This window comes from Miniopterus natalensis, chromosome 1 (genome assembly GCF_054644295.1).
Source record: "Miniopterus natalensis isolate mMinNat1 chromosome 1, mMinNat1.hap1, whole genome shotgun sequence".
NCBI lineage: Eukaryota > Metazoa > Chordata > Mammalia > Chiroptera > Miniopteridae > Miniopterus > Miniopterus natalensis.
Genome location: NC_142081.1, coordinates 18324384 through 18348032, shown reverse-complemented (window position 1 = coordinate 18348032; position 23649 = coordinate 18324384). Strand labels below are relative to the sequence as shown.

Sequence of the window (23649 nt, the reverse complement as noted above, 5' to 3'; positions counted from 1 at the left end):
AGCCGGGATTAGAACCCACGTCTATATGACTTTGGAGTCCTTACTTGTCTCCCTTCTCCATCTCCCTCCCAAGGGCTTGCCTTGGACTGCAGTGGAATCTGGGCCACTGGGTTGATGGCCACATCAGAGTACTGACCGAGAAACCACGGGCTACACAGGCGCTATCTGACTGCAACCCTTCTCTCTCTAGCTTACACCAAGGGTTGTTTTGTCCATTTCATACGGACGTTGTTCCAAGTGACAGAGATGCGAGGACTGAGTTAGTGCACAAGCTGTGTTAGCACAGCGCCTGGCGTGTGGTTAGGGCTCCAGATTGGCAGCTGGTTCATTATTGTTGTTTCTATGATCATTGCCATTGTTGGGCTCTGTTCATTCCTCCTTTAGTTCCTTGTACAGTGAGTGTTGATTGACTCCTTGGCTCCCTGGGCCAGGCCCTTTCTGCCCTGGAACCTTAGGAGGGAGGTCTTATTGTCTCCATTGTGCAGAGGAAGAATCAGAGATCAGACCTAACTTATGTAAGGCCCCAGATCATAATGGTACACCTCAGTGAGTTTTCATGTGGATATAGCACGTAATCACTAGCCAGGGAGAAATTCAGTTTCCAGCCCCTGGCAGGCTCCCTCATACCCTCTCCCAGACCATACCCTTACCCTGACGTCTGTCACCATAGACCACTTTTGTTCACTACTGAACATCATGTAAATGGAATCATACAGGCTAGTCTTTTGGGTCTGTCATCTTTGTTGTCAGTCCGCTGTGGGTCTTTTTTGGAAGCTCTGTTCTCTTCCTTTGGCCTATGGGTCTACCCTTATGATACTGTCTTAATTCCTTAGGGGTTCCTAGGGAGTCAATTCCCTAATTCCTTATCCCCTGCCCCTGGCTTCTAGTGTACGTATGACCCAGGAAGCTCTTTGTAATCCAAGATGATATCATTAAATACTTTCACAGAAGCCCCCAGCTGGACAGGAGGCTGTGGGCCATGGGCTTCTACTGTGTTGTGGTGGACCACTGGTGATGTTGGGAGTAGACCAGCAATACGCCCTACTTTGTAGAAATCAGTCTGTTATGTCTCTTACCAACCAATATCAAAGCCACAGGCTTCATGGAAGACTGGTGGTGGTGGTGGTGTGTGTGTATGTGTGTGTGTGTGCACACACGCAGTATGAAAGACTCCATATTACTGAAAGTTTCTTTCAGGTTTCTGAGATTCTAAAGTCCTCCTAGGACTGTGGAACTCAGAGAATGATCCCTGGAGTGACTTTTCCTCCTGAAGACAGCCTGCCTATATGTGTACCTTGAGGAGGGAAATATAAGGGACAGATAGGAGTGACAAGGGCCAAATCCTGGGGGGTAGGGTGGTTAATGGCATCTTGGCTGTTATAAGCCGGTGACTCAGCAGGAAGGTGGGGGTCAGCAGGGAGAGGCTCTAGAAGGAATCTTGAGGTGGGTGAGGGGGCTCCAGACCCCTCCAACTACTTGTTGAGTCACCCCCAGTGCATTTTGAAGAGGCCCTCCCACCCTGCAGCATCCCAGCCCCACTGGGCCTAGCATGTGAGGACCTCAAGACCAGTTTAAGTAACCCGTTCCCAATAGGCGTGGGTAGGGAAATGCCAGGCTAGGTAGCAGGAGACCTGAGTTCAAACTCCAGCTCTGCCAGTGGCTCACTGTGTGACCTTGGACAAATCACTCTCTCTCTCTGGGCTTCAATTTTCTTATTGAAGGTTTTGTATTAGCTGGACTCTAAGGGTACCTCCTGCTTGGGTATTTGAGAGAGCAGTGATTGTCAGCTTGCTGGGAGGTAGGACTTGAGCCATCCATTTCAGAATCACTGGGAGGCTTATTTAACAATGCAGATCCCTGGGCCCACCCCAAATTTACTAATTAGAATCTTGGGTGGGAAGGTTTGAAGAATCTGCATTTTAACAAACTCCCCAGGTGGGTTCAGATACTCAGTGAAGTTCAGGAACCACCTACCACAAGGCCAGAGGGCCTGGGCACCTGGGATGTTTTGCACTTCCAGGCACAAGGCAACTCTGCCTAGGTGCCTTCACCTGCCAGAGAACGCAGAGCTGTGGGGAGCCAGCAGCCTGCAGGGGCCCTTGTTTGCTTGTATCTCTGAGCCCAGCAGCAGATATTACTGAGGGCCTCACTCGATGATCATATTTGCCAGTGACTTTAAGAGCTGGTGACAGTGACTGCCATTGATTTCATTAAAAGTAAAGGTCGTGCAGGAGTGCGTTCCCAGGCTGGATGGAGCCTCCTCAAGCCACAGGACCACTATTGATTGTAAGCCCTTTATCGAAGGTTAATTGGATTTCAGTGAGTATGTATTTAAGACCCAGCCGGGGCTGAGGCCCAATTGAATTTGCGTGAAATTAGCCAAGAGAAAGGTGACAGAGTCTCAGGTTTTGGGTTGGCAGGACGAGGCCTGGAGGCCTGGTGGGTGGACATCTGCAGTCTGTGCAGGATGGGGGTGGGCACAGGAATGGGGGTTTCCAGAGACTCCAGCCTGTCTGTTTTGGAGGCCTGGGAGCCAGCTGGGGAAGAGGGCAGGGGCTCCCACTGGTCACTGTGTGGATTTGGATTCAGTTCTCTGTCCTTGGATGGCCCTCCTGGTATGTGGTGTGGCCTCCAGAGCCTGTCATCTTCTCCCTCCTTTCAGGGTCAGAAGGGGAGCTAGGGGTTTAGCTCTTACTTTGAAAGTCTTTCCACTAATCCTCCTTTTTTAGGCTCCTGACTCCCGTTTTCGGAGGTGCCAGGGCCCTCAATTGCGGCCTCTGTGGTCTGAGTCCCTTATCTGTACAGGGCTGTTGTGCAGACTTCACAAGCTCTGTAAAAAATAAAAAGTCATTTATAATTCATGGGGTTATTATTCACAGGGGTGTGTCTCCCTCCATAGAAGCTTTGAGACTCTTCTTTGCTCCCCTCCTGTTCACCTACCTCTGTTGTCTGTGAGTGATGGTTTTCAGTTGAGTAAATGGTGACTTCCCTTCCCCATCTCCTTAGAGTTTCCCCTTGTCCCCTCCGCCCACCATTGCCTACTGACTGGGCCTCTCTGGCTCTGTAGAGGGAGTTGCTCAGGGACCAGGGAAGAGAAGCTGCAGAGGCACCCAGACCCTAGTTACTGAGATCACTAGAAAAAAGACACCGCACGTCATCCTCCCCTCCGTAACTTCTTGGACCAAATCTTGAGAGGCTCAGGGATACTGGAGGGGTCCAGGGCAGCAGATGAGTTCCTGGAAATTCATTTCCCCAGTAGCAGAGGTGTCAGCAGTGGGGACCAGCATCCCTCTGGACTCGACCTTCCTGGATTTGGTGCTGCCTCTGCTACTTGCCAGCCGTGCCTCCTTGTTGGAGCTACTCACCCTCTGGAAGCTCCAGCCTCTTGTCAAGTGGGTACAACAGTAACCTGGGGGTCTGTTTGGCGATTGAAACACCGCGTAGTTGGAACAGTGTCCACAGTATCCACTCAACACGCAATTACACTGGAATTCCGGCCCTCGGCCCACTCTGTGGTGCTACAGAAAATACCTGCCAGAAGAAGGGGAAACAGGTTGGGAAGAACCCCTTTCCCGCGTATCACATTGGCCCAGGTCAGGTGGAAGATGTGGAAGTATTTCTTTGGAGTGAGCTGTTGCCGGAGGCTGGGAATGTCACATGTGAACAGCTGTTGGTCTCTTCCAATAGTCATGGCCCTTTGGACCTGTTCCCAGTCCCTCCGGTAGCCATAGCGCTTTGAGTCTCTCAGGTGACATCCCTGTTCAAGGCTAATCTAGAGGGACTTTCACTAAGCACCCAGAAGCTCCAAGATTAGAGTAATCCTCCGTTTCCTGTAGTTAACCCGGCACCTCTCCTTCCTTCCAACACTGCGTGAGGTTGAAGAGGTTCCCAGTGCCTCCACATTCAGGATGTCCCAGATCGACCACTCCATGAATAGATGTGGCCTTGTGCTGGGCGGCAGCAAGTAAGTGGAGGCTTATATGTCCCAGGGGTGGTTCCCGGGGGAAACGTGGGGGTGGAGAGAGGAAAATACTTTAGGCCATGGTCTCTCCTTTCATGTTGTTCTGCCGGAAGAAGCCTGGGAAGAAACCGGGGGGATAGGCGGAGAGTTTGAATTATTAACTTCCTTATACTTAATACCAGGCTACTTGTGTGATTATTAATATCCTGCAACACCACCCTCTTGTTTCTTTCAGAGATGTTGGCCTTGCTTCCATGACACTCCCCGAGAACATAAGTAGACTTACCCTTGGGGGTGGGAATAAATTAATCCATGCAATTATAGAATAATTGAAGTACTTTCAGCCAATTCAAGTTTTAAGAAAAATCTAAAAATAACTCCTTGATTTACATATTATTTACTAAATTAATTCTTTACTCACACTTCTTATAGATTCCTGGCTCCCCCCCCCCCCACACACACTTACTGTTAGAGAATAAAGGCCTTGTGTAATTACTGAAATCACTTAACATGAGTGGCACATCCTTTTCACGTGGAACAATTAAAAGACTTGTTGCTAACTTTTTCTCTAAAAATTGCTGTACTATGGCTTTAATTAGCAGTGTGTTTTTGGTAAGACAAACAGCCCTGGATTTCTCTGAGACTCTTCTCCAAATGGAATGACTTCTTGGATGCTGTGGGGACCTTCAGAGGTTTTTGGTGCTGCCCCGGCCTCCAGGCAGGAGCTTCCCTGTGAGTGGAAGGCAGGATGGCCTGGTGATTGAGAGCTTGTTTTCTGGAGTCAGGCCACCTGGGTTTGAATCCTGGTTTTACTAACTGCTGGCCAGGGGACCAAGCTTTTCCCCCTTTGGAATTTTGCTTCTGTTACCTGTTTACTGCAGAAGGTGGCTGGGAGTCCATGTCAAGTGCCTGGCACTGTGCCTGGCACAGAATGTTAGTGTTACTATCCTAGAGAGGTGTCACGTCCTGTCTTTATGCAGATACCGTCATTAACAGGGCAAGGGGAAGCCTTAGAGGAATAGAGTAGACATTTTCTCAAAGAAGGCATACTCATGGCCAACAGGTACATGAAAAGGTACTCAACATCACTAATCAAGGAAATGAAAATCAAAACCACAATGCAAGATCACCACATACCTGTTAGAGTGGCTGTTATAAAAAAGACAGGAGGTAACAAGTGTTGGTGAGGATCTGGAGAAAAGGGAACCCTTGTACACTGTTCGGTGGGAATGTCAATTGGTATAGCCACTATGGAAAACAGTATGGAGGTTCCTCAAAAAACTAAAACTAGAACTACCATGTGATCCTGTGATTCTACTGTATATGTATGTAAAGGAAATGAAATCAATATCTTGAAGAGACATCTGGACCCCTAGGTGCATTACAGCATTATTTTCAATGGTTCTTAATCACGAGACATAGCTAAAGTATTATGGAAGGGGCAGGAGAGAGGGCTGTGTGCCCAGTGATGGCCTTAGTTGTCTCCTGGGACCCTTGCTGTCTTTGTGAGTTGGAGGGGGCTGGCTGCCCTTTTCTGGGCAAATTTGTTCCCAGAGGCTGTTTAGTACAACTGTGACAGATGTAAAGAAAAATTACCCACAATTTAGAAATAAGGTCAAGAATGTCCGTGTGTTTTTAAAAGTAATTTTGAGTGTCGTGGTCCACTGAAGGATTCTTTAATATTTAGGGGAATGTACTTTTGTTAGACTTTGCCATTGAAGAATTAATTACTGGCTCAGGCTGAAGTTATATGTCAACTGGTAGATCTTATCCTGTAGAGATGCAAATAATTTCTGCCCAGTAGAAAAGATAACCCCAGCGGTTCTGATTGCCCTGTAGGACAGTAACCAGTTTTGTATCTAACTCACGAGGCTCAGGCTCTTATTCCTTTTTAAATACCCGTGAACACCTGGTCCCTCAAAATTCTCTTTGAATCACTCTGCCTTCATATTTGGTTCTTTGTTGACGAGTTAAATAATCTTCAACATGGGTTCATTCTATAGTTGTACGAGGGTCATGTTTTTAATGTTCTGAAAATCCACTTTGATGGTGATAATGGGTATATCTTTTTCCAAGTTTAAAATAATAAGTTACCCCATTACAAACTAACATGTTGGTGTGTCTTACAGTGTAGTGCAGTGATTTTCAGCTGCTGAGCCACAATAATTTTTAAAATGTGCAATACCTGACTACTTAGTTAGGGACACTGACCTCTTTTCCCTGAGATTGTCAAAAAAATGACAACAGCCAACACAACAATAGCAGTTCTGTGTGAATGCCCTGACTTGAGCCATAAATATATAGATCATATAATAGTGTTGTATCTTATTGGTCCTGTCACATAATAAGGTTGCATCTGATTGGTAAGTTTCTGGTACCAGAAATCCTTATATGCAAGTATAGGCACCTCAATTTTTGAAAAAAGTAACTTTGGAGCAAAAAGGGTAGGTAATTACTAAAATTAGTTTTTTTGTAAATCAACCAAACTTATACCTAATTTTTTGTCAGATCAACCACAGAATTTTAGTATTTAGTTCATGAGTGCCATGAGATGAAAAAAGTTGAAAATCGCTGGTGTATAAAATGCTTTCCCACACACGATCACATTTTGACCTCGACTCTTGTGGTTTCCCTGTGAGGAAGAGGAACAGATAGGGTTAGTCCCACTTGACAGCTTACTTAGACCCAGATTGAGGAGGGAGGCGACTTGTCCCCCTGGTCACCCTCACCTAAGTGGCAATACCAGGATGGCTCCAGAGTGAAGCTGGGTGCACAGTCTGGTTCTCCCTCCTGTCTCTGCCAAGCATGCCTGCCTATCTTGGTGAAACCTGGTTAAATGAACATCAAGAGCAGCCCCTAAATGGAGGCACCCAGGTAGGGGTAGACAGATGGGGTGTTGGAATGGGGAGGGCTGCTCCAGGGCTTTGCTTGTGTGTGTATGAGCTACAATGGGCAGCACCCTTGCTTCCTCTGGCGGCAGCAGCTCACTCTCATGGGCAAGGACTCCCCCATCTTGAGCCCCAGACCCTCGGGGGCTGTCTTTCAGTGTAGTAATAGGGGGCTCAGAGCGATTAGCAATATTTCAGAAAGCTTAAGGGAGATCGTACATCTCCCCATGACAGGCCTGCCCAGACTAAATGAAATGTCATTTTTCTGCTTTTGGCTGGAATTCCGTCAGCTCAGTCTGGCTACACTGCTTATCTTGGGCTGATCAAGATCCCTGATTGGACCTTATATACGTCCTTGGCAAATAAAAATGAATTATTACTTAATAAATGCAATTGGTTTGGCAAATGCAGCCTTTCAGAGATGGCTCCATGGAGTTCCAAAGCACCTAATGAAAGGGGTCCTCAGGGGCACAGAGGTGGGAACTTGCTGGCTCTCCCAGGACCAGCTCTGGCTGGGGCCCCTTTTCCCAGGTAACCGAAAGTGGTATATCAGCCTGAGCCTGAGAACTTGACACAGGGCCAAGTCCTGATCCAGATGCCAACAGATACTGAGTACTAGGCACTCATTTCACCCAAGGAAAACGTCAGGAGCTGGAGAGCTGGCGTGGTGGCATGACACAGTGTGACACAGGATAAGTGTCAGGACTTTAGACAACCTCTTTAATTCTGGTTTCTTCATTTCTTAAAAAGATGCAATGGCACCTAGTCTGCCGCCCCCCCAGAAGTGTTACGAGGAATCAGTAACAACAGGGGCACCAGTGGGAGGTCCCTAGGTTCCAAGCACTGTAATATTCTTGTTTACCCCAATGGTAGCCCCTTACAGTGGCACTGCTATTATTTCCATTTTACTGAAGCTGAGAGTATAAGCAGCTTGTTTAAAGTCAGAGTCCAGTTGAGGAGTGCAGAGGTTAGTGGGAGTCAGTATAGAGTAATGGTTAGAGAAGGCCGCGGGGTCGCACCTGGTTTCAATCCCAGCTCTACCCCTTTCTAGCCAAGTAGCTCTGGGGAAGTTAAACCTCCATGCTTCTCAGTTCTTGATCTGTAAAATGGAGATCACAGTTGTACCTACTTTTAGGGTGTTTAATAAGGATAACAGCTATTGTTACTAAAGTAGGGTTATTCTTGATTTATTTTGGGCCCAATTACAATTGATTCAGAGGAGATCAGTGAGGTTAGGATGAGCATTAGGGCAGGAAACACGGCATCTCAAAAAAACAACAGAGACAAAGGTCTCATTTATGTTGAAGGTAGAGTCCTACATTTACGTTTGGCTTGTTACAGGCAAGTGGGTACATAATAGAGCCAGTCTTTGTATGTAAATCACACCTCAATAAAGCTCGTGCCATGAAAGTAAAGTACAACATTCTATGAGTGTTTAGCAGGAGGACCTCATCTAGTCTGGGAGGTCAGGGAAGGTTTCCTCAGGGAGGTGATACTGAGCTGGGATAGGAAGAAAGAGAGGAGTGAACCAGGTGAAGGGGAGATGGAAGGATGTTCCTGGTAGAGGGGAATATCATGTGCAAAGGCCCTGAGGTAGGAAGGCACTGGGATCATTGGAGAAGAGAAAGAAAGCAAATATGGTTAGAGTGTCAGTGTGCAGGATGAGACCAGGGAGGTAGTCTGGACTTGGTCGTGCAAGACTTTGCAGGCCAAGGAAAGCAGTTGAGTACTTTTTTTTTAAAGAATACTTTATTGAGTTTTTAGAGAGAAAATGAAACATCAATGTGAGAGCAGAACATTGATTGGCTGCTTTCTGCACACCCCCTACCAGGGATTAAGCCCACAACCTGGGCATGTGCCCTGACCAGGAATTGAACCAGCAACCTTTTGGTGCATGAGACGATGCCCAACCGAGCCACACTGGCCAGGGCAAAGCAGTTGAGTTTTTTATCTTAAGATCCTGATTCTATGTTCCCCACCTGATGAGCCCAGCTCCTCTCCTCTGGCTGGGATATGTTTGTTAGTGACCATGAGGTCCAGCTGAGACTGAGAGGAATGCCAAGAGCAGAGTGTCCTGGGGTGTCAGCTTTCTGGGTTGAGCATCTCTTTGTCCATGGAAATCCTTAGGCAGACCATCTGTGGGCCCAGGTCTGGCTCTATTCAGCAGCTGTTTCCTAGCTGGGAAGAGGCTTTTAGCTTTAATAAAAAGGGAGTAGAGATAAGAAGACCGCCTCGGCAGAGAAAGCAGCAGTGACAGGATGATTTAAATGGCCTCTCCAGTGTCATTTCTTCTGTGCAGACATCATAAATCAGATTAGCACTGGGCTCTGACGGGGAGGGGTGTAGGGAAAGGGGCCTGCAGGGAGAGGGGAGAAGCGCTTGTGACTCTGGATCCTCTTGGGACTGGCCTGGAGCTGGTGGTGTCCCCTATTCCTGGTCCTCAGTCCCGTAGCCTTACTCTTTGCAGGAGGGGCAGGTGGACTGACTCCTCCAACCCAGCCTTCCAGTCCATATTCAACTTTGGGGAAAAATGAAGAGGGACTGATAAGAGAAATAGGGAAGAGGAAAATCGGGAGGAGTGAGGGGCGGTGTGGGAGGTGGGTGTTACAGCCATCAGAAAAGCTAGGAGCAGTGGTTCTACTCTGCTATGTATTAAAATCACCATGGGAACGTAAAATAAAATACTGATGTCTGGGTACCACCCCCAGCATTTCTGGGTTCCAGGTGATTCGGATGTGCGGCTAAAGTCAGAAAGAACTGGATGAGGACCCAGCTTCTAGCATAAACTCAAGAGCTTTGCAACGTCAAGCCATCACTTTCACCAGGACCGCTCAGACCCACTTCGTCCCTCTGGCCTTCCTCTTGAAAGTGACCAGACTGAGGGACTAGAGTAGACACCTCTGAGACAGGTGTTAATGTGGATCAACTCCCACCCGATGCCCTTGTCTTCCAGATCTCGCGCCACCTGGGCAAGATGTACAGTGAGATGATCTTTGTCAATGGCTTCGTGCACTGCGACCCCCACCCAGGCAATGTGCTGGTGCGGAAGAGCCCGGACACAGGAAGGGTAGAGATTGTCCTGTTGGACCACGGGCTCTACCAGGTAGGAGAGGCCTTTCCCACCTGACCAGCCCCCAGGTCTAGTTCCGCCTGGGCTTAGAGCCCACTGAACTCCCCGATGGGCCACAGATGCAAATCAGTCATACACTCTCCGAGCCTTAGCTTCCTCCTCGGTGAGGGGAAGTTGGGAAGCCTCCTTTATGGGCTGCTGTAAGGAGTACATGGGAATGTGTCCCCATATGTGAAAGTGCTTTGTCAGCTATAAAACAGCCTGGCTTCCCAGGGAAGTCCAGGCCAGCCCAGACCAGACCCTGGGTTGTGAGCTGGTACTTGACAGGGAGGGGTAATTCAGCCCCAGTGACAAGGTGTTGTATAGTAGGAAGAGGGGCTGGGAACTGATGGGGGCTCTGTCCTCTAGACTTGGGATGCAGAGCTGGTTCAGATGAGCCACAAGTTCCACCTAGAAATTGGGAAGTTCACTGCCCATTCTGGGATCCAGGGCCTGGTTTGATTCTAGGAGACAGACAGATGGCCCTTGGGGAGGTTTTCCCTATGGTCTCCTATTCCTTCCCTCAGGGTCCTAATTCCACATCCCAAAACTTTGGCCCCCTCTGAAAGGCACAGTGATGCTGGGTATGTTAGTTTAAGGTAGGTCAGCTGCTGTCACATGTAACCCCTGAACGAATTATGCCCAGGCACAGCAGAGGTCTAATGCTCACTCGTGTGCCAGTCCTGGATGGGTGATAGAGGCCAAAGGCAGGGCTGACTGAGGCTCTGCCTCCCAGGCCTCCCTCAGGGTGGTCTCGCCATCTGCAGCCAGAGGCGTAAGGGCTCAGAGGAGCATGCATGGGCCAAGCCTGGGAGTGGAGCTCCTGCCACATTCTGTTGGTCCGAGCTCAGGCAGAGGGCCACAGCTAACGAGGAGGGGGCGGGGGATATGATTTTGGTGGGCACTTGGTAATTTCTGCCACTTTTGACTGAGGCTGGCCAATTAGTAGCTTTGAACTTGGACTGAACTTCAAGGGGGAAGCAGACGTTGTGCAGGAGCCACGGTCTTCATCCATCCCCCTTCACAGTGGTCACTCAGCCAGGGACTAGGTCTGTGATAGGGAGAGGAGGCTCAGGTCCGGTCGTGGTCGCCCCCTGCTGCAGGTACTCACGGAGGAGTTCCGCCTGGATTACTGCCACCTCTGGCAGTCGCTGATCTGGACTGATATGAAGAGGGTGAAGAAGTATTGCCAGCGCCTGGGAGCTGGCGATTTCTACCCCCTGCTTGCCTGCATGCTGACGGCCCGCTCGTGGAACTCGGTCAACAGGGGCATCAGCCAAGCTCCAGTCACCGCCACTGAGGTAGGTGCCCCGTCCTGGCTCTGCTCTCTCCTGAATTCAAGGGGCAGGACCAGGCATGGCCTTTGGTCCCCTTCCTATCCAGGGTCTGAGGCTCTGTCTGGTGGGCTGTGGGAGTGGGCGTGGGCGATGGGCAGAATTGGATATACACTGGATGAGAAGGAGGGAGGGAGGGGAAGCAGGGTCCCTGGATGGGAGAAGGGAAAGGGAGCGATATCCCGCTCCTGGCCTTATCCACCTGCAGCACAAACAGGTCGCGTTAACCATGTGATCAGACTTCTGTGGCTTTCACTCCAACCTGCTCGCACAAGATTTCAGGATTCCATAAAGTTCTCCCCCATGACTCTGGGAATCCCCAGGGACTGTCTCATAAATAAATAAGTCCGCCGTCTCTTCATCGGTGCTGTCTCCCATTGTGTAGTTCCTCTGGGGCACCCTACAGGGGAGAGTGCTTCAGTTCTCATGCGGTGTTGCTTGTCCCATTGCCTTATGGAGTTTTTAGTGAAGCAGCTTTTTGGTCTTTCTTTGTAGTTCATTTCTTCATTGGATCTAGACAACAGTCCCATGGTGTCTGGGCTGAGACCAGTCCTAGTAGCATCTCCTCCTGGTACTCATTCCCACCTCTGCCCTACCACAGGGACTTACGCGGCGGCTCGTACTTCCTCGCTCAGAGCTCCCTCCCTCCCTGGCTTCTCGATCCATCCGGTAGTGGACTTCTGTCTTCCCAGTCTGTCATGTTGCCAGACTCATGCAGGCTTGCCTGTATCTATGTGGGGATAGGTTTGGGCTCACCACAAGGGACAGGGTCCTGCTTGTGCAGTTAGAAAGACCTGGGTTCTAGTTCCAGCATCTGCTCTTCCTGGTGGCATGACCTTGGATGGTTCTTGTCACTTCTTTGAGCCTCAGTGGGAGGGAGGGTCCCCTGTAAGAATGGCTGGATCCAGAGCATCAGACGATGTCACCAAAGAGGCCACCTATTGCCGTCTCTTGGTTCTGCTTTCCTCCAAGTTGACATCATCCCCTAGCATGCTTCGTGGCAAAAATGGCCACCAGCTGCCCCAGGCCTACACAGCTTTAAGCTTGTCACCTCAGAGGAAGAGAGACAGTCTCCCTCCTTGGTTGACTAGGGATGGTAATTTCTGCTTTACTAATAATGCAGGGAAAGTGCCTCTCTGTAGCTCCTGAAGTTCATTCATTGAACAAACATTTGTTTTTGAGGGACCCTAGACTAGGTGCTGAGCATCCAGTGATGAGCAAATAGTCCTTCTTTGTAATTTGCACTGTGGTTGAGGGAGACAAACAGCCAACAAGTGAACAAACAGGTAAATGGGATAATTGCAGATTGGAGGTATCAGGGAGGAAACAAGCTTGTGATGGAGGTGCTGTAAATTGGGTGCTCAGAGAAGAGATCTCTGTGGAGATGACATTTAAGCTGAGGCCTGAAGGACAAGAGAGGAACCAGCCACAGGAAGAGCTTGGAGAAGGAATTCTGGGCAGAGGGCACACACTGTGCTCAGGCTGGGGAAGGGAGAGTTTGGTGTGGTCTGGGGTATGGTGAGTGGATGGTGGAATGAGAAGAATTTGGAGCACCGGGCAGAGAGAGCATCACTCAGGGCCCATGAGCCACGGGAAAAAAGTTCGGATTAATTCTCAGGGCAAAGCAAAGTCTTTGGCAGGTTTTAAGCAGAAGGACATGCTCAGACTTGCTATTTTAAGTATCTCTGTGGAGTGGGGCAAGATGAGCAGTGGGCTGATTAGTTAGGAGGCTGGGGCAGAACACCACTTGGAGAGGTGCCATGGGCTCAGACTAGACTAATGGCAGTGGAGGTGGAGAGCAGCAGATGGAGCCAAGATGCATTTTGGACTAAGACTGAGAGGCGTTTCTGTCAGCTTGGATGGAAAAAGGATGAAAAGTGGCTTCACAGCTCTTTGGGGTGAATTATAGGGTGGGGAGGGTGGTGCTACCTCCTGACACAGGGAAGATTTTGGGAAGGATGTATTTGGGGTGGGGGTGTTAATTCTCTTGAGCTTTCAGATAGAGGTATTATGGGCAGTTAAGAAGAGGCCCAAGCTCGAGATGCAAATTTAGGTGGGAATCCTCTGCCTATAGATGGTATTTAAAGCCACAGGAATGGACAAGATTACATGGCACAAGTAGGTATTCAATAAACGATATATTTTTATTGACTAAGTTTGAATTTTATTTTTGCATTTTCATTCATAAGGACCCAGCATAAATGGTACAGTAATGGTCTGCTTGGGTTGCCATGATAGAATACCGCCAACTGGCTGTCTTAACAACAGAAATTTATTTTGTCACAGTTCTGGAGCTCAAAGTCCAATATCAGGGTATCATCAGGGTTGGTTTCTGGTGAGGGCTCTCTTCCTGCTTGTAGATGGCTGCCTTCTCACTGTGTCCCCACATGGCCTTTCTGTTGTGTGTACACACTCCTGGTATCTCTTCCTCTTCTTGAAAGGACATCAGACCTATCGAATTAGGGCCCCTCTTATGCATTCACTTAACTTGAATTACCTCCTTAAAGGCCCTGTCTCTAAGCAGTCACATTGGAGTTAGAGCTTCAACTTAGGGATTTGGTGGTGGTGGTGGTGGGGGGCATAATTCAGTCCATAGCACCGGCCTAGGAAGCTCTCCTCACACCTTTGCCAAAAGTGATCCCTTAATACTTGGGTCACTCATGTGAACTCTTTGAGTAAATGGCGAGTACCTGGAGGGCAGGCATCCTGTCTGGTACGTCTTTTTATAAGGTCTCTGCAGTTCTGGGACCAGGTCTAGTAGAGAGGCGTTTGTGTAGGTTCTGGAGACGTGTCTCCATTTGCTCACTTTGGACAAAAACCCAGGTGGGGAATAAACGTAGCCACTCCAGGCCAGCCCAGTCTCTGAGGTGTAGGGACTCAGTTTTCTGAGTCCTAGTCTTACTTAGAATTAGGGGAACCTCCAACACTGTATCAAGGAGGATGTTTTCCCAACTATAAGTGGCTTAAACAAATAGGAATTTGCTCTTTCTGTGACAAGCAGCCTGGAGGCAGGTGGGTCCAGGTTGGTTGATTGAGCAGGTCAACAATCTCAGGACTCTGGGCGGACTCCTCTGCGATTCTCTTGGTTTCCTCTCATGATTCCAGGATGACTGCAGCAGGTCCAAGCTTTACGTCTTTATCCCAAGGTGTTCAGAGGTGGGAATGAGGGCTATTCTGACATATTGCTTCTTATGAGAAGGAAAACTTTCCCAGAAGTCCCCCCAAAGACTGCTCCTCCTGTCTCATTAGCCAGAATCATGTCATATGTCCATGCCTAAACCAGTCACTTGGCAGGGGCATTGAGCTCAAGGCCAATATTGGCTGAGATCAGTCAATGATCTGGGGCTAGGGAGGGGCTCTGTCTCCCTGAAGAGCAGGGCCCCAAGGGGTGAAATGAACAAAAATGGGGTTCTTTTCACAACGGAGAATTGGGAGATGGCTGTGGGACAGGCACCCAGTGGGGCCCACTGCAGACACTCACCATCAGGGTGTGTCCAAACTTGAAGGCCATGATGCCCCCTGCAAGGTAGTCTGGGTGGGCCAGGTGCTTTTCCTTTGGCCTGAGAAGGGCTGTCATCTGGCCAGTCCCTGCCTTGCTGAGAGGAGGGAGATCCCTCTGGTGAGTGGGGCTTTGATGAGGCCTTAGCCCTCAAGGGGTGCCCTGCAGCTGTGGTGGGAGGCAGCAGGCAGGCAGACAGTCTCTTGGTGTCTGGCTTTCCGTTGCGATGTTCCAGTCTGATAGCTCCTGCCTGAGGGACATTGCGAGTTTCACAGCTACTCGGTTATCAGCAGTGCACACGTGTTCCTGAAAGGGCAGTGAGTTCTGCTTCTGCTGCAGAAAGCAGCCAGGCGGCGAGGCTTTTGGCAGCACTGCTGGGCCCTTGTGACTTTGGTTGGCACAGAGCCCCTCCCCGTGCCTTATCTCTGATGGCCCTCTTGGTACTTCTGGGATGTGGGCACATAGTATATTAGCAGTTCCAACTTTTAGGTGAGGGCACTGGCTTGGAAAAGATGAAAGGACTTGCCCAGGCTCAAACAGTCCGCTGTGAGGGGAGAGGCAGTATAGCCTGGTGGTGAGGGCGTGGGCTCGCGAGCTGGACTGCCCGAGTCTGAATCCACACTCACTACTTACTTGCTGTGGACCTTGGGCCAGTTACTTCATTTCTCAGTGTCTCAGTTTCCCCCTCTCAAAGGGGGTAGTGGACTCGCCTGATCAGGTTGTTGTGAGGATTGAGGGAGTTAATATATTCGAACATTTTCAAAGTGCCCAGCTTACTTGGTGAATGCACAGTACGTGTTGGCTGTTGTTGGCTATTGTCATTGTCATCATTATTGTTTCTCTGGAGGTCAAGGAGGGATCAGCACCTCACTATCATACTCAGGACTTTGGTAGGGGGCACTTATCTGCCCAGGGCCATGCAGAGCTCAGGGAGGGGGAAGAGAACAGGGAAGGGTGGGAAGCCAGACTCCACTCTTACTCACCAGAATGGGGCAAGGGCTTGGGAGTCCGGCATCAGGACCTTGGGCCCTGGAAGAGCTGAGACTGGCTCCAGAGTGGAGGACAGTGATCGGCCTGGCTGTGTGGGTGGCAGGGGCTCTGGCTGGGGTGCAGAGTCAGGCAAGGCATGGGCATGACGTTGGAGCTGGATTGGAGTCAGGAGCTCAGACCTGTGAACTGCACCAGCCTGAGCTTGGCTGAGGGATGGGGGACATGACTAAGTGGGTACAAGCTTCCAGGGCTGCTTCTGGGCCTGGCCTGAAGTTGGTGGCCAGTGAAGAAGCGTTGTAGAGTCACTCACGGGTGGACCCCTGGGCTCCGAGGCTGGTGAACTCCATTCTCATCAAGTTGTTGGTGAGGAGGTAGATTTCCTGCCCCAGTCGGTACTGGTTTGGAGGCTTGGGGAATGGGTATTGGTGACCTTGACTGTGGGGAGTTGGGACAGCAAGGCAGCAGAAATGCATCTAGTCCCTTTGATGTGCTCCTGCACTGGGTCCAGTGCTTGGCCAAAATTGGGGTGAGAAGTCCAATCCAGGTTTGTCAAGGCTCCTGTGCTAAGCTTCCCTTTGTGGAGGGTTTCTAGTGGTACCAAGGCAGCTGTGCTCGAAGCTTCCTCTTGGAGCTTCCTTGCAGCCCCTCAGGTCACAGGCTTGGATACCCACCATTTTGGGCTCCACTTCCCACACCAACCATTGCTGTGTCTCTGTTGCTGCTTTAGGACTCAGAGATCCGCAACAATGCAGCCACCTACCTCCCCCAGATCAGCCAGCTCCTCAACCAAGTCCCACGCCAGATGTTGCTCATCTTCAAGACCAACGACCTGCTGCGAGGCATTGAGGCCACCCTGGGCACCCGTGCCAGCGCCAGCTCCTTCCTCAACATGTCGCGTTGCTGCATCAGGGCCCTGGCTGCGTGAGTGTGGGCTCTACTCCCCTCCAGCTCCTTCGCCTGCCCCAGCGTCCCAATCTCCAGATCTCCCTGCAGGAAGTTAGGGGCTGGGAACAATTCCAGCTACCTGGCTGATGCCTCAGGGGAGTGTTTTGGGCGGTCTTTCCAGAGAGCCACCTGCACTTGGTAAATGGTGGATTCTGGGACCTCACCCTCTTGGTCAAGCTTTTCACATGATTCTTACCCTTGGTAAAATTTGAAATGTCTTCTGAAAGTCTCAGTCCCACCCAGGTGTCCCCTGGGCTTGGGATCAGGATGTCCTGATGCACATCCCATCTTGGTCTGGTTCTGGGATCTGTCAGCAAGGCCAGTGTTTTTCCCCCTACAGGTGTGGCTTTGACTCAGGAAAGTGTCACCAGCAGGCTCTAGGTCCTCTCCAGGATCTCATATCTTTTTAGGTGCCTCATCACCCTTGTGGTATTGATGAGGAAGGGAAAGATACTTCCTCGTGGAGGTAGCGGCAGGGGAGCTAGAGTTCTAGGCCCTTCTACCTGAGGGTGGAAGTATGTGGGAAGGCCTGTGCTATGGCTGAGTGTTCTCACCTGAGACAGGAAGCCTAAACTGTGGTCAGCTCCCAGCCCATCCATCCTAGGCAGGGAATGGGTCACTTTAGCCAACTCTTTGGTGAAGGGAGAGTTGACCACATATATCATATACCTACTATCGAATATCAAATTAGATTATAGCAAAATAGACTGATACAGAAAGGGCTGAACGTGGTTCATTTTTCCTTCAAGGGTTCAGGAAACAAAGTTGTGCATGGTCATCATCAGAAATACCAAGTTTCATCATGTCCTTCTGTTGGTGCAGAGGGATTGAGCTGGGCTGCATCCATAGTGGCCTCAGCCTCCTGGGACCACCCAACCAGGTTTCCAAGTGACTCTTACCTTCAGAAAGTTTGGGAAAGCTTCTGTATTTGAGTTTGGGGGATTCTGGTTTGATAAATATTAACTATACTTTTGGAAAAATGGAAGCAGTGAAACATTGTACCCAGTGGGTCCACTGGGCCTTTGGTGCCCTTGCTTACCCCACTTACCTGGAAAACTCCTTGGAATAGTTGAGCTCCTCTGGTCCCTGATTGGGCCATGGTGTGAGCACACACCCAGGCTTTGTCGACGGGGCAGGGAGCTGGGGAGTGGGCAGTGCCACTGTGTCCCGTTTTTCTAAGTGATCCTGCATGTTTCTTGCTTCTTTATCTCTTGTTTCCTCCTCTCTTCTTGCCCCCCCTGCAGGCACAAGAAGAAGAACACCCGCTCATTCTTCCGGAGGACCCAGATCTCCTTCAGCGAGGCCTTCAGCTTGGGGCAGATCAGCCTTCACGCACTCATTCTGCGTGTGAAGTCGCTGCGGCTGGCTGGCTGGGTCCTGGCCCTGCTTTGCTGGCTGTCGCCTGCCCCACACTGAGTGGGCTTTGTATCCCCTTCCCTCTTTTGGTGCGACTCTGTGGTGGACAAGGGGTCTTTTCACTCATGCTTTAGTCATGTCTCCACCAGTTGCCCTATTTCTGCCACATGCTGGCCTGGAGACCCATGGTCACTGTCTGTGGCACCATTGGACCCAGCCTCTGGAATTCCTGCCTCACACTGTAGCCCCTGTCTCTGGGCCACAAGCCAACCCATGCAGTAGGTTTCTCTCCTTATCCAGGGAGATGGCATACAGTCTGCCCTCTGACTTCTGGCATGTGCCATCGGGTTGAATGTCCCTCCACTTCCGCTAGCCCTCCCTTTGTCAGCATGAACCATGGATTCCACTGAGGGCACATTTAACTTGTAGGAAGTTTGATTTTGTTGGCGGGGAGCATGGCCTCTGAGCTTGCTGGAGACAAGTTCCCTGTCCTTGCCCTGTCACTCCTCACAGGGGAGTGGCTTGGCCTCCGAGGCAGGCTGTGCAGCAGCCATGGGTTCAGGTGTCGTGGGGACCCCTGTGGTATTTTACGTACTGTGTTTCAATAAAACCCCTCAGAATTGCAGGGCAGGTCTTGCTCTGTGGGAATTTTATTCTAGGTTGGGAGTGAGTCAGGAGGCAGGAGCGGACCTGGACACCGCACGCTGCTGTGTTCTGCTTGGCTTCTTGCCTCTGCATTCCTCCAGCCTGCCCCTGTGGGGCCACTTCCTGCTTCTTGTAGGTTTCTCTCATCTTCTAAGACTTAGACCTTGGTTGCAGTTGCCCAAAGACCAAGGCCAGGAACTCAGAGGCTCAGCTGGAACCTCAGACTTTGGTTCCCTTAGGTTCTCACTTTCTTCGCTGTGACCTGGCACCTGCCTTGTTCTACTAACTGCTTCCTGACCTAGCCCTTTGGTTCATCATTCCATGCCCTCTGTCCTGGAGACTGTAGTCTGAACCTCACTTACCATGGGTAGAGTTCCACTCTGAAACTCCTTGTCACCTGTCTGGACACTCTGCTTCACCTATTGCCTGCAGCCAGCTGCCCCTCTCCCAGCATGATCATCTGCTCCTGTTTCTGGGACATCCCAGACTCCTGCTTTGATGGCTGTGCCTGTGTGGTCTCCAGGTGCTATTGGGTTGGATGTCCTCCTACTTCCGTTATAATTCTTTCTGTGTCAGGATGGACCATGAACCCCAGAGAGGGCACATTCAACTTGTAGGAAGTTTGATTTTGTTGGAGGGGAGCATGCTGGAGCTTGCTGGAGACAGGTTCCCTCTCCTTGCCCTGTCACTCCCGAGGTGTCACACCCAGATTCGGTAGCTCCTAGCTCTCACTGAGCACCCTTGCTCACAGTCAATAGTTGTATGAGTCTCTCTGATCTTACTTCACCCCATTCATGGGGCAGAAACCCCCAGATTTGAGACTTATTTTCTGTTCTCATGATTCATAATACAAGCAGATTTTCCACTGACCAGAGATGATTCACAATCCCTTTCTTTCCTGAAAGAATTAATTGTTCTTAGTGACCAGTTGGATATACTTAGGGGCCTGAGAGAATAATTTGTAAGATCTGTTACTAATCACGAGGATGCTTACTGGATATTATATTTTATGGTGTCTTTTATAGCCACTGAAGTAAATATAAATGTCCTTTTGGTTCAAGGTAATGGTTATTTGCTTTTCATTTTTGGTTTAATGTTGGTTTCCTGCTGGCCTGGGATGTAAAACATCAGCATGTTGCCAGTGGGCCCAGCACCCAGAACAGATATCCAGGGAGAGTAGAGAGGCTGGCAGAGTTTGGGGTACAGGGCAGTTGAAAATAGAGAGGAGTAGGCTGATGATTGTTGAGTACTTTCCACGTATGAGAGAACACACTAGGCTCTTTGTAAATAAGTTCTATCATTGAATTGTCCCATCAGCTCTTTAAGGAAGAGGGGTCATTAGCCTCATCCCCAGAGATGGGAACTGAGGCTCAGAGAGGTTCAATTTGCCTGAAGTCACACAGCTGCTAAGTGGTGGTTCATGCTTTGTTTTGAATATGTTTTTATTGATTTCAGAGAGAGGAAGGGAGAAGGAGAGATAGAAACATCAATGATGAAAGTCATTGATCAGCTGCCTCCTGCACGCCCACTACTGGGGATCAAGCCCGCATCCCAGGCGTGTACCCTGACTGGGAATCGAACCCTGATCTTCTGGTTCATGGGTTGATGCTCAACCACTGAGCCATGCTGGCCAGGCTATGCTTTGTTTTTTATCCCACAGTGCTGTCGATGTAGATTGCACTTGCTTCTTGGGCTGTCACATGTGCCTGTATTGGGTCTCAAACACCCTGATTTTGGAGGAAATTGGATTTTCAGTGGAGGTGGGGGAGTGGATGGGTAAGCGAGGCATAAAGTCCTGGAAAATGAGGACTGAGACCAGCATGTTCCCCAGAGCCTAAGACAGGATGGATCTGGGCTACTGCCCTCCATAATGCAAATCTGACACTGACACTCAGAGTTAGTGCAGACCTCATAGCTTAAGGACATGGTTCCTCATGAGACTCAAGCTGCAGGTTTGGGGGTCCCCAGGCCACCTGCAGTTCTGACCAACTGACTACAAATTTGGAGGCTCCCCCAACCCCTTCAGATTTAATAATTTGTTAAAATGACTCACAGAACTCACGAAGTCACTATATATGTGATAACAGTTTTATTATAAAGCATACAAATCAGCATCAGCCAAATGAAAAGACACATAGCTGGGGTCTGGGAGGGTCCTGAGTGCAGAGCTTCCCTGCCCTCTCCTGTGGACTCAGGACACAGCACCCTTTCAGCACAGCAGCATGTGCTCTGAGCCTCAGTGTTTAGGGTTTTTGTCAGGGGTTCATTACACAGGCAGGGTTGATTGAATCATTGACCGCATGGCTGAACTCAACCTCCAGCCCCCTTCTCTCCCCAGACAGATGGGGCTGATATCAGCCAGTTCTGAGTCATCTAGTACAAACTCCGGGGTGATCGAAGGGGCATAGCGTGAATATCAAAGATACTCCCATTGCTGGGAAATTCCAAGGAGTGAGAGGTTCTCTCCCAGCCACCAGGGACAAAGACCAGATTCTTTATTAGATGCAATCACTCTGGTGTCTTTTCGTCCTGTGCACTTCGCCTGAGCCTTCTGCTCGGCCTGGTGGAGCCACCTCTGGAGCCAGAGCCCAAGGAGCTCTCCCCTGCTTTGTACTCTTCTGTTCAGGGAGAGCTCGGTGAGCTTCTACACGGGGCCTTTGCCCTGCTCCCTCCTCTGTCCTGTGGGACTCGCCATGAATTGATTTGGGTTTGGTGCTCTGCAGTCAAGTACGGCTACTTTTTTCTCCCATCAATGACAATGTGTCAGGAAGGCACCGCCAGCTTACTTTGAAGTGTTTCTCTTTTAACACTCAGTCAGTTTAAGTGTTGGCTTCTTTCATTTGGGCAGCGTGGCTCCTTATCTTCCTTGTCTCAGATGGAGGAGAGAGGGATTCTCATGCCATGGCCCATTTGGTGGAGAGCCCCTCAGATGTGTACCCAGCTCATAGTAAGTGCAGATGTCCTGGCTTGTAGCAAGTGCTCAGTAAACAGGCAAGTATTTGGAAGTTGGATTACTTTATTTTCAGGGATGTTGAAATCTCTGTATTAAAGAAGCTGCATGTGTCGCTCACCCTCCATGAGGAATGCTGTCTTGTTTGATTGTCAGGTTAATTTCCTCAGTGCTGGAGCCCACTCCCAGGATCAGAGGTGGTCATTTGCAGCATCACAGGCTGCCTAGGGCCTCCTGCCACAGCTGCAGGGCTCTGAGAATGTGGGCATCTGATGACATCTCAGAAAACCAAAGTGGCTCCGAAAGGCACCTGAGCAGATCCTCAGGGGCAGGACTGGTTGAGAGGTATAGCATCACCCTCAGTGTCAGCAAATGTGAGGAGTTAAATGGAGCCATGTGGAGTGACTTGGGGCTTAAGTGGTCTTAAGGTTATAGGCATGAGGAGCTAGGGACCAAGTTGGGAACTTGGTGATTGGGCAATTCTTAATAGAATGAACAAAGCCACAGACAGTGGTGTGTTCCTCGCAGCCTGGGCTGCTGGAGTGGTGGTGTTTGTTGGGCTGGATTGGGAGCGCCTATATTTAACAAAAGGCCTTGAATGCCAGGTGAATGGGTGCCACTGCTACAGGTAACCGGCCAAAGGAGAACCGTGGAAGGCTCAGTCCCTTAAGCCTTACTTACATCTGCAAACATTTTGATAAAAGCCCATTTGTTCAAAAGGCAATGCCTTCACCCCCTTTCCTTCCTCTCTCCCACCTGCTTCCTTCCTGAAGTAAAGCCTGGCTTGGCTTTCTCTCTGTAGGAAGGACGGGGTCAGCCCTCAGCAGAGCAAATATTAAGCCTTAGGCCGTAGCTGTGATGCCCGTCCTCCTGTGGCAAGTGCCTCCCGGCCTGGTTTCCCGGGAGGCCGCCTCGGCTCCCGCCAGCAGCTAGCTTCCGTCCTGGCCAGGTCACTGTGCCCTTGGACAGCACTGCCCAGGGCACAGAACACTCTGCTCAGCTCTGCCTTGGGCTTAATAGTTGCAGAGTTCCTCTGATGTTCCTTCGTTCCTATTTTCTTCGTTCCCAGGTATGGAGGGAAGACCAGGCTACTGCAGTGGTGCAGTGATGGGATGCAGCCCCCCACTGCTGTCCTTTCAGCTTCCATCTCTTCATCTCTCCCTGCACTTTCCTTCCAGAGCCGTGCTTCTCAGACTCTCACGTGTAAACGAATAACCTGTGCTCTTGTTAAAACACAGATTCTGATTTAGTGGGTTTGGGTGGGGCTGAGAGTCTGTGTTTCTAACAAGCTCTCAGGGGATGCGGATGCTGCTGGTCCGAGGACCACACTTTGAGTTGCAAGGATCTATATCAGCGGTTGTAAAGGTGTGGTTCCAGGACTAGCAGTATCAGCATAACCTGGGAGCTTGTTAGAGATGCAAATTCTTAGACCCCCCCACTCCAGACCTGCTGAATAGAAACTCTGGGCTCCACCCCAGAGTTTTCAACACCCAATTGGTGCTCAGCCCTACCTGCACACTGGGATCACCAGGAAAGCTTCAAATGCCCAAGAGTCTGATTTATAGTACTTCTCGGCGGTTTCACTTTCCACAGGTTCAGCTACCCGTGGTCAATCTTGGTTGACTATCTTAAATGGAAAATTCCAAAAATAAACAATTCATAAGTTTTAAGATGTGCATCATTCTGCGCAGTATGATGAAATCTTGAGTCTTCCTCTGTCGTGTGAGGGATGTGAATCATCCCTTTTCCAGCATATCCATGCTGTAGCTGCCATCTGCCCTTAGTCACTTAGTAGCATTCTCGGTTATCAGACTGGTTATTAGAGAGACGGAGAGGGAGAGATAGAAGAGAGCAAGCCACATTCACATAATTTTTATTGAAGCATATTGTTATAATCGTTCTATTTTATTATTGTTGTTCAGCTCTTACTGTGCCTAATTTATAAATCAGTTTTATCATAGCTATGTAGGTA

The 23649-nt window shown here is 49.8% G+C and overlaps 1 protein-coding gene across 1 annotated transcript in view; it reads left to right on the top strand.

The window, feature by feature from the left end:
* ADCK1 (aarF domain containing kinase 1) overlaps window positions 1-21610 on the top strand; it is a 94239-nt gene extending 72629 nt beyond the window's left edge. Inside the window, exons 7-10 of the mRNA XM_016220169.2 lie at window positions 9803-9952; window positions 11062-11259; window positions 16509-16702; window positions 17971-21610. Of these exons, the coding sequence (XP_016075655.1) occupies window positions 9803-9952; window positions 11062-11259; window positions 16509-16702; window positions 17971-18142 (714 nt within the window). The 3' untranslated portion in view covers window positions 18143-21610. The remainder of the gene's footprint in view (window positions 1-9802; window positions 9953-11061; window positions 11260-16508; window positions 16703-17970) is intronic.
* The last annotated feature ends 2039 nt before the right edge of the window (window positions 21611-23649 follow it).